Source organism: Carcharhinus amblyrhynchos, unplaced genomic scaffold (genome assembly GCF_965287045.1).
Source record: "Carcharhinus amblyrhynchos unplaced genomic scaffold, sCarAmb.v2.hapA chromosome_1164, whole genome shotgun sequence".
Taxonomy (NCBI): Eukaryota; Metazoa; Chordata; class Chondrichthyes; order Carcharhiniformes; family Carcharhinidae; genus Carcharhinus; species Carcharhinus amblyrhynchos.
Genome location: NW_027650904.1, coordinates 24,132 through 35,539, shown reverse-complemented (window position 1 = coordinate 35,539; position 11,408 = coordinate 24,132). Strand labels below are relative to the sequence as shown.

The following is an 11,408-nucleotide window of genomic DNA, read 5'->3' as shown; positions in this document are numbered from 1 at the left end:
ATATAGAGTTCAATTCTGGGTCGCCCACACTACCAGAAGGATGTGGAGGCTTTGGAGAGGGTTACAGAAAAGATTTACCAGGATGTTGCCCCTGGTACGGGGGGCATTAGCTATGAGGAGAGGTTGGAGAAACTTGGTTTGTTCTCACTGGAGGTTGAGGGGGAGGCCTGATAAAGATGATGAGGGACAGAGTGGATAGTCAGGAGCTTTTTCCCGCAGAGTCAATTACACGGGGGGGCCACAGGTTTAAGGGGCAAGGAGATGTACGAGTCAGATTTTTTATACACAGAGGGGGGTGGGTGCCTGGAACTCGGGGGGAGGGAGTGGAAGCGGATACGGGAGTGAGTTTTAAGGGGCGTCTGGACAAGTCTATGAATGGGATGGGGAATAAAGGGATATGGTCCCCGGAAGGGTAGGGGGTTTTAGTTCAGTCAGGGGGGCAGCATGATCGGAGGGGTTGAAGGGCCTGTTCCGTGCTGGAATTTTCTTTGCGGTAAAGAATTCCACGTATTCACTCCCCTCCGAGAGAAAAAATTCCTCCACACCTCTGTCTTCAGTGGGCAATCCCTCAGCTCCGAGATTATGTCCCCCTCTGGCTGCAGACTCTCCCACAAGGGGGGGGATTAACAATCCCTCAGCATCCACTCCCTCCCGGAGACGCCGATACGTCTCAATGAGGACATCTCTTGCTCATCTAAACTTCCATCGAGTACCCTAAACCTACTCAACCTCTCCTCGTAAGACAATCAATCCCTCCCTACCCCAGAGAACTTTCTCTGGACTGCCTTCAATTAGTACAAGCCCCGACCGACAGTTTAACTTTATTAGTATCACAGATTGGCTTACATTAACACTGAAATGAAGTTACTGTGAAAATCCCCTAGTCGCCACACTCTGGTATCTGTTCGGTTACACTAAGGGACAATTTATGGCCAATCCACCCTAACCTACACATCTTTGGACACTAAGGGACAATTTAGCACGGCCAATCCACCCTAACCTACACATCTTTGGACACTAAGGGACAATTTAGCACGGCCAATCCCCCCTAACCTACACATCTTTGGACACTAAGGGACAATTTAGCACGGCCAATCCACCCTAACCTACACATCTTTGGACACTAAGGGACAATTTAGCACGGCCAATCCACCCTAACCTACACATCTTTGGACACTAAGGGACAATTTAGCACGGCCAATCCACCCTAACCTACACATCTTTGGACACTAAGGGACAATTTAGCACGGCCAATCCACCCTAACCTACACATCTTTGGACACTAAGGGGGCAATTTAGCACGGCCAATCCACCCTAACCTACACATCTTTGGACACTAAGGGGCAATTTAGCACAATCCTGCATATCTTTCGGACTGTGGGAGGAAACTGGAGCACCTGGAGGAAACCCACACAGACACGGGGGGAAGAACGTGCAGACTCCACACAAACAGTGACCCGAGCTGGGAGTCGAACCCGGGTCCCTGGCGCTGAGAGGCAGCAGTGCCAACCTCACCATGTCGGAGTAACCCCTGCGAATTGTCACGCTCAGTCTTTCGGGCTGGACGACCAGAGACTCTAAATGATTGGGGGACAGGGGATGGGGATTGGGGGACAGGGGATGGGGAATGGGGGACGGGGGATGGGGAATGGGGGACGGGGGATGGGGAATGGGGGACGGGGGATGGGGAATGGGGGACGGGGGATGGGGAATGGGGAATGGGGGACGGGGGATGGGGGATGGGGGACAGGGGATGGGGAATGGGGGACAGGGGATGGGGAATGGGGGACAGGGGATGGGGAATGGGGGACAGGGGATGGGGAATGGGGGACGGGGGACACGGGAAGGGGGAGGGTGTGGGTGGGGAGGACGATAGAGGCTCGAAGGGCCACCCTCACCTTCTGAATGTGGTTGATCTCATCGTGTTTGCGTTTCTGGTTGCGAGTGATCTTCCGCTCGGGCTGTTCGGAGAGCTCGCTCAGGTACTGGTCACTGGTCTTCTGCACCGCCTCCTTCAGCGTCTTGGTCAGGGCTAGACGGTTCTTATCGACCCACTCATCCAGACGCCGATTGACTGAGAGAGAAAGAGAGAGGAAGAATGAAGAGGGGGAGAAGGAAGAAGAAAACAAAGATCTTTTCTTCACTGAGGAGTGGTCATTGATCTCACTCTCTGAAAGCTTGATCGCCCTTATTATAGCGAGTATGTCTGTAGTTGCTAATTATTGTTGGGAAATTGGGTGGATGAATTGTAGATTGGGAGGTGGGATGTTAGATTTTGGGGTTTATTAAATTGTAAATGCTTGGGGCAGGGATTGCATGGTCCTGTTAAAAGGTGGTTCTTTTCCTGTGCTTAGAAAGTTTAAAAAATGCGAGTACACAGAGAACACAAATTAAAACATTCGTATCGAAGGCCAAGCAGCAGGATTACCAAGACAACAGGCTTTCAAATTTAGTCAATCAAATTGAATCAGGCATTTAGATACCAAGAACCTATTAAATTTAAATTTGATGGTTTTGACCACCTGGAACCAATCGTATTTTGAGGGCTATTGATGTGTTGATCTGTCATCACGGGTACAAAACGGGGCAGTCGGACAAAGGGAAGAGCAACCTGCCAGAGCTAACACTTCTCACCTCTCTCACGAGTAGGCTTACATTAACACTGCAATGAAGTTACTGTGAAAATCCCCTAGACACCACACTGTTTTGGTACACTGAGGGCGAATTTAGCACGGTCAATGCACCAGCACATTTGTGGGAGGAAACCGGAGCACCCAGAGGAAAAACCCACGCAGACACGGGGAGAACGTGCAGACTCCACACAGACAGTGACCCGAGCCGGGAATCGAACACAGGTCCCTGGCACTGTGAGGCAGCAGTGCTAACCCACTGAGCTCACTGAATGGTGGAGCAGGCTTGAAGGGCTGAATGGCCTCCTCCTGCTTGCGTTTCTATGTTTTAATGAATGGCTCGGTGTGGCAAGTGACAAGCTCTGCCTTAGCACACGACTCCGTGTGGGAAAGGTACTGGAAAGGAAGGACTTTCACAGCTCCTGTTTCCAACATTCCCAGCTCAATGACAGGTTCAGGCCACAATTAAAGTAGAACAGAATCCCTACAGGGCAAAAGGGGGCCATTCAGCCCATCGAGTCTGCACTGACCACAATCCCACCCAGGCCGTCTTCCAGTAAACTCGTGCATTTACACTAACTAGACCGCTGACACTAAGGGACAATTTAGCACGGCCAATCCACCCTAACCTACACATCTTTGGACACCAAGGGACAATTTAGCATGGCCAATCCACCCTAACCTACACATCTTTGGACACTAAGGGACAATTTAGCATGGCCAATCCACCCTAACCTACACACCTTTGGACAGTAAGGGACAATTTAGCACGGCCAATCCACCCTAACCTACACATCTTTGGACACTAAGGGACAATTTAGCACGGCCAATCCACCCTAACCTACACATCTTTGGACACTAAGGGACAATTTAGCATGGCCAATCCACCCTAACCTACACATCTTTGGACACTAAGGGACAATTTAGCATGGCCAATCCACCCTAACCTACACACCTTTGGACACTAAGGGACAATTTAGCACGGCCAATCCACCCTAACCTAAACATCTTTGGACACTAAGGGACAATTTAGCATGGCCAATCCACCCTAACCTAAACATCTTTGGACACTAAGGGACAATTTAGCATGGCCAATCCACCTAACCTACACATCTTTGGACACTAAAGGACAATTTAGCATGGCCAATCCACCCTAACCTACACATCTTTGGACACCAAGGGACAATTTAGCACGGCCAATCCACCCTAACCTACACATCTTTGGACACTAAGGGACAATTTAGCATGGCTAATCCCCCTAACCTACACATCTTTGGGCACTAAGGGACAATTTAGCATGGCCAATCCACCCTAACCTACACATCTTTGGACACTAAGGGACAATTTAGCACGGCCAATCCACCCTAACCTACACATCTTTGGACACCAAGGGACAATTTAGCATGGCCAATCCACCCTAACCTACACATCTTTGGACACTAAGGGACAATTTAGCACGGCCAATCCACCCTAACCTACACATATTTGGACACCAAGGGACAATTTAGCATGGCCAATCCACTTAACCTGCACATCTTTCAGACTGTGGGAGGAAACCGGAGCAACCGGAGGAAACCCACGCAGACATGGGGAAAATGTGCAGTCTCCACACAGACAGTGACCCGAGCTGGGATTCGAACCCAGATCCCTGGCACTGTGAGGCAGCAGTGCTCACTTGCACTGTGCCGCCTATTAAATAAAAAACTCCCCCCGCACTCCTTCAGGCCAGCACAGGAGACGTAGACGTGGGGAGCACAGCAGTGCGGAGCAAGAGAGCTCTGGTTCCCATTCAGGGCTCCCTGCTGAGTTGGCAGATCTCAGCTTAGAAGGGCGTGGGTCCGTGTAACACTCCTCAAGGAAAGAACGGGGAAGAGGACAAGCAGCGAGGGGGCGGATACAGAGGTTCCCCCACCCAGGTAAATACTCACAGCCCACATAATGCACGTAGAACTCCTCGCGACCTTCCTGTTCATTCAGCCGGGACTGGATCACCTCCGCAGAATCTGCAGTAGGGGATCAGAAATCACGAGGTTAGTGGGAAAGAGGAAAGCGGATGTCCAGCAATGCATCAGTTGAACAGCGCAACGGGTAGCTGTACCCAGACACTCAGGTTTCCCAGGACTGTCAAAATCTCCTGCATCCTCCTCCAAACTAATCCCACTGCCCCGCTCTCTCCCCATAGCTCAATCCCCAAACTAATCCCACTGCCCCGCTCTCTCCCCATAGCCCGGTATCAATCCCCAAACTAATCCCACTGCCCCGCTCTCTCCCCATAGCCCTGTATCAATCCCCAAACTAATCCCACTGCCCCCGCTCTCTCCCCATAGCCCTGTAGCAATCCCCAAACTAATCCCACTGCCCCGCTCTCTCCCCATAGCTCAATCCCCAAACTAATCCCACTGCCCCGCTCTCTCCCCATAGCCCTGTATCAATCCCCAAACTAATCCCACTTCCCCGCTCTCTCCCCATAACCCTGTATCAATCCCCAAACTAATCCCACTGCCCCGCTCTCTCCCCATAGCCCTGTATCAATCCCCAAACTAATCCCACTGCCCCGCTCTCTCCCCATAGCCCTGTATCAATCCCCAAACTAATCCCACTGTCCCGCTCTCTCCCCATAGCTCAATCCCCAAACTAATCCCACTGCCCCCGCTCTCTCCCCATAGCCCTGTATCAATCCCCAAACTAATCCCACTGCCCCGCTCTCTCCCCATAGCCCTGTATCAATCCCCAAACTAATCCCACTGCCCCGCTCTCTCCCCATAGCCCTGTATCAATCCCCAAACTAATCCCACTGCCCCGCTCTCTCCCCATAGCCCTGTATCAATCCCCAAACTAATCCCACTGTCCCGCTCTCTCCCCATAGCTCAATCCCCAAACTAATCCCACTGCCCCCGCTCTCTCCCCATAGCTCAATCCCCAAACTAATCCCACTGCCCCGCTCTCTCCCCATAGCTCAATCCCCAAACAAATCCCACTGCCCCCGCTCTCTCCCCATAGCTCAATCCCCAAACTAATCCCACTGCCCCGCTCTCTCCCCATAGCTCAATCCCCAAACAAATCCCACTGCCCCCGCTCTCTCCCCATAGCTCAATCCCCAAACTAATCCCACTGCCCCCGCTCTCTCCCCATAGCCCTATATCAATCCCCAAACTAATCCCACTGCCCCCCACTCTCTCCCCATAGCTCAATCCCCAAACTAATCCCACTGTCCCGCTCTCTCCCCATAGCTCAATCCCCAAACAAATCCCACTGCCCCCGCTCTCTCCCCATAGCTCAATCCCCAAACTAATCCCACTGCCCCGCTCTCTCCCCATAGCCCTGTATCAATCCCCAAACTAATCCCACTGCCCCGCTCTCTCCCCATAGCCCTGTATCAATCCCCAAACTAATCCCACTGCCCCCCACTCTCTCCCCATAGCTCAATCCCCAAACTAATCCCACTGCCCCGCTCTCTCTCCCCATAGCTCAATCCCCAAACTAATCCCACTGCCCCCGCTCTCTCCCCATAGCTCAATCCCCAAACTAATCCCACTGCCCCCGCTCTCTCCCCATAGCCCTGTATCAATCCCCAAACTAATCCCACTGCCCCGCTCTCTCCCCATAGCCCTGTATCAATCCCCAAACTAATCCCACTGCCCCGCTCTCTCCCCATAGCCCTGTATCAATCCCCAAACTAATCCCACTGCCCCGCTCTCTCCCCATAGCCCTGTATCAATCCCCAAACTAATCCCACTGCCCCGCTCTCTCCCTATTGCCCTGTATCAATCCCAAAACTAATCCCACTGCCCCGCTCTCTCCCCATAGCCCTGTATCAATCCCCAAACTAATCCCACTGCCCCGCTCTCTCCCCATAGCCCTGTATCAATCCCCAAACTAATCCCACTGCCCCACTCTCTCCCCATAGCTCAATCCCCAAACTAATCCCACTGCCCCGCTCTCTCCCCATAGCTCAATCCCCAAACTAATCCCACTGCCCCACTCTCTCCCCATAGCCCTGTATCAATCCCCAAACTAATCCCACTGCCCCGCTCTCTCCCCATAGCCCTGTATCAATCCCCAAACTAATCCCACTGCCCCGCTCTCTCCCCATAGCCCTGTATCAATCCCCAAACTAATCCCACTGCCCCCCACTCTCTCCCCATAGCTCAATCCCCAAACTAATCCCACTGCCCCGCTCTCTCTCCCCATAGCTCAATCCCCAAACTAATCCCACTGCCCCCCCTCTCTCCCCATAGCTCAATCCCCAAACTAATCCCACTGCCCCCGTTCTCTCCCCATAGCCCTGTATCAATCCCCAAACTAATCCCACTGCCCCCGTTCTCTCCCCATAGCCCTGTATCAATCCCCAAACTAATCCCACTGCCCCGCTCTCTCCCCATAGCCCTGTATCAATCCCCAAACTAATCCCACTGCCCCCCACTCTCTCCCCATAGCTCAATCCCCAAACTAATCCCACTGCCCCGCTCTCTCCCCATAGCCCTGTATCAATCCCCAAACTAATCCCACTGCCCCGCTCTCTCCCCATAGCCCTGTATCAATCCCCAAACTAATCCCACTGCCCCGCTCTCTCCCCATAGCTCAATCCCCAAACTAATCCCACTGCCCCGCTCTCTCCCCATAGCCCTGTATCAATTCCCAAACTAATCCCACTGCCCCGCTCTCTCCCCATAACCCTGTATCAATCCCCAAACTAATCCCACTGCCCCGCTCTCTCCCCATAGCCCTGTATCAATCCCCAAACTAATCCCACTGCCCCACTCTCTCCCCATAGCTCAATCCCCAAACTAATCCCACTGCCCCGCTCTCTCCCCATAGCTCAATCCCCAAACTAATCCCACTGCCCACTCTCTCCCCATAGCCCTGTATCAATCCCCAAACTAATCCCACTGCCACGCTCTCTCCCCATAGCTCAAATCCCCAAACTAATCCCACTGCCCCGCTCTCTCCCCATTGCCCTGTATCAATCCCCAAACTAATCCCACTGCCCCGCTCTCTCCCCATAGCCCTGTATCAATCCCCAAACTAATCCCACTGCCCCGCTCTCTCCCCATAGCCCTGTATCAATCCCCAAACTAATCCCACTGCCCCGCTCTCTCCCCATAGCCCTGTTTCAATCCCCAAACTAATCCCACTGCCCCACTCTCTCCCCATAGCCCTGTGTCAATCCCCAAACTAATCCCACTGCCCCGCTCTCTCCCCATAGCCCTGTATCAATCCCCAAACTAATCCCACTGCCCCGCTCTCTCTCCATAGCTCAATCCCCAAACTAATCCCACTGCCCCCGCTATCTTCCCATAGCTCAATCCCCAAACTAATCCCACTGCCCCGCTCTCTCCCCCTACCCCTGTATCAATCCCCAAACTAACCGCACTGTCCCGCTCTCTCCCCCTTGCCCTGTTTCAATCCCCAAACTAATCCCACTGCCCCGGTCTCTCCCCATAGCCCTGTGTCGATCTAAAATTCAGTACATCCGCTATGACTCTCACCAACTTTTACAGATGCCCCATAGAAAGCATCCTTTCTGGATGTATCACAGCTCGGTCTGGGCTCCTGCTCTGCCCAAGATCGCAAGGAACTACAAAAGGGTGGTGAATGTAGCCCAATCCATCCCGCAAACCAGCCTCCCACCCATTGACTCCGTCTACACTTCCCGCTGCCTCGGGGAAAAGCAGCCGGCATAATCAAGGCCCCCCCCACCCCCCGGACATTCTCTCTTCCACCTTCTTCCGTCGGGGAAAAAGATACAAAAGTCTGAGGTCCCGTACCGACCGACTCAAGAACAGCTTCTTCCCTGCTGCTGTCAGACTTTTGAATGGACCTACCTCGCATTGAGCTGATCTTTCTCTACACCCTCACTGTGACTGTAACACTACATTCTACTCTCTCTCTCCTAAGTTAAGTAATTATATTAAGGTCACAAGATGGCTTACATTAACACTGCAATGAAGTTACTGTGAAAATCTTCTCGTTGCCTGTTCAGGTTACACTGAGGGAGAATTTAGCACGGCCAATCCTCCCTAACCAGCATGTCTTTCGGACTGTGGGAGGAAACCAGAGCACCCGGAGGAAACCCACACAGACACAGGGAGAACATGCAGATGCCACACAGACAGTGACCCGAGCCGGGAATCGAGCAGCAGTGCTAACCCGCTCTGCCATCCCTAGTGCACAAGAAACAATACTTTTCACTGTATCCCAATACACGTGACAATAATAAATTAAATTAAATCCTTCTCCTTCTTCCCTGTGTACTCTATGAACGGTATGCTTTGCGTGTATAATGCACAAGAAACAATGCTTTTCACTGTATCCCAATACACGTGACAATAATAAATCAAATCCTTTCCTCCTCTGTACTCTATGAGCGGTATGCTTTGTCTGTATAGCACACAAGAAACAATACTTTTCACTGTATCCCAATACATGTGACATCACGATGTTGACTGGGGTAAACACAGTAACAAGTCTCATAACACCAGGTTAAATCCAACAGGTTCATTTGGAATCACGAGCTTTCGGAGCGCTGCTCCTTCAGCAGCTGAGCGGGGGAGTCGGGTTTCACAGACACGCCGTATAGTGGCCAAGACACAATCACAGGATAATGGTTGGAATGCGAGTCTTTCCAGGTAATCAGGTCTTTCCAGGTACAGACAGTGTAAATGGAAATAGGGTTAAGCACAGGTTAAAAAGGTATGGATTATCTCAAGACAGGATAGTGTGTGAGAATTTGCAAAACACAGGCTAAATGATGGGGGTTACACATAGCACAACACAAACCCAAGGTCCCGGTTGAGACGGTCCTCAGAACTTGGCTATCAGTCTCTGCTCAGCAACTCTGCGCTGTTGTGAAGGCCGCCTTGGAGAACGTTTACCCGAAGATCAGAGGCTGAATGCCCGTGACTGCTGAAGTGTTCGCCCACAGGAAGGGAACAGTCTTGCCTGGTGATTGTCGAGCGGTGTTCATTCATCCGTTGGCGTAGCGTCTGCATGGTCTCCCCAATGTACCATGCCTCGGGATCTTGGGTTCGTGTCACACTATCTATAACCCAACCATCTGGCCTGGGTTTTGCAAAATTCTACGAACTGTCCTAGCTTGAGATAATCCACACCTCTTTAACCTGATTAACCCTCTCCACTCGCACTGTGCCTGTAAAGACTCGCACTCCATTATCCTGCCATTGTCTTGGCCTCTATACGCCGTGTTTGCGAAACCTACCTCCCCACTCACCTGATGAAGGAGCAGTGCTCCGAAAGCTCGTGATACCAAATAAACCTGTTGGACTTTAACCTGGCAATAATAAAGCAAGTGCGTAGAGAGCGACCTCTCTGCAACTTGGCTGCGGCGTCAGCAATGTGAGAGCCAGCTCCTCATGGCGGTGAGCGATGCTGGGGGAGGTAGGCAACAAGGGGGTGAGGGAATGCTGGGATTGGAAGGGGTGGGTCTTTTGGGAGTGTGGGGGTATTTTAGGGGTGAACTCCTTAAGCCAGCTTTTGTCTGCCCTCCTGCACAGACAGGTAGATCGCTCCAATCTCCACGGTCACCTCTTGCTGCCTGCAGGAGGTGTTGTTGGCACTGGAGGAGCTGGCAGTGGTGTCAGTGCGACAGGAGCCACCTCTCCATCACGGCGAGGAACGCCAGGGGAGGTCGGTAAACACTTTTCAGGGTCAATGTAAGGGGTGGGTGTGACGATAGTACATTACGGGGGGATTTTAGTGGTATGTATTTCCAGGGATAGCTCCTTACGCCAGCTGTTCTCAGCCCTCCTGCACAGGTAGGACTCTCCAATCTCCACGGTCACCTCTCGCTACCTGCAGGTGGTGTTGTTGGCACTGGAGGAGCTGGCAGTGGTGTCAGTGCAACAGGAGCCACCTCTCCATCATGGCGAGGAATGCCAGGGGAGGTCGGTAAACACTTTTCAGGGTCAATGTAAGGGGTGGGTGTGACGACAGCACATTATGGGGGGATTTTAGGGGTATGTATTTTAAGGGATAGCTCCTTTTGCCAGCTATTGGCTGCCCTCCTGCACAGGTAGGTCTCTCCAATCTCCACGGTCACCTCTTGCTACCTGCAGGAGGTGTTGTTGGTGCTGGAGAAGCTGGTGTCAGTGCGATGGGAACCACCTCTCTATCATGGCGAGCAACGCCGGGGGAGGTCAGTGAACACTTTTTGGGGGCGATGCAGGGCTGGGTATGGGGACAGTGGATTACATGGGGAGTATTTTAAGGGATAGCTCCTTACGCCAGCTGTTGTCTGCCCTCCTGCACAGGTAGGTCTCTCCAATCTCCACGGTCACCTCTTGCTCCCTGCAGGAGGTGTTGTTGGTGCTGGAGGAGTTGCTGCAGTGCCGGCTGGTGCCGCTGGGTGGAGATGCCGCGGGCGGCTCCGCTCCCACTCGGCGCGGCTGTGAGGGAGGCGGCGGCGGCGACTCCTCCAGCCCCGGCTCCCGCTTCACCTCCACCAGCAGCGGCGTGCCTCCTCCTCCTCCTCCGCCACCCCCTCCGCTCTCCTCCGCCTCCATCTCCTCCGTCTTGATGCAGCCGATTACCGTCTGGGTCTGAGCCGCCGCTACCGCCGCCATTACCGAACCGCCGTTCCCGGACTGACACCGCGTCTGCGCACACCTCTCCCCGGCCGGCACTGCGTCTGCGCACAACTTGCCCCGGCCGACACTGCGCCTGCGCCTACCGACGGCCGGCCGGCACTGCGCTTGCGCACAACTGGTCTGGCCAAACAGCGCATTGACGTAACCCCTCATTGATATGCATGTTTATCGT

General features: G+C 53.0%; 1 protein-coding gene across 1 annotated transcript; it reads right to left on the bottom strand.

The window, feature by feature from the left end:
* Positions 1-1,898: 1,898 nt before the first annotated feature.
* On the bottom strand, positions 1,899-11,260 carry LOC145340577 (histone acetyltransferase KAT8-like; the record flags this gene model as incomplete). The annotated part of the gene is made up of 3 exons (XM_080185045.1): positions 10,873-11,260; positions 4,559-4,633; positions 1,899-2,074 (listed from the first exon to the last, which is right to left on the bottom strand). Coding segments are annotated over exons 1-3 (591 nt in total), but the record flags the coding sequence as incomplete, so codon positions are not given.
* Positions 11,261-11,408: the final 148 nt, after the last annotated feature.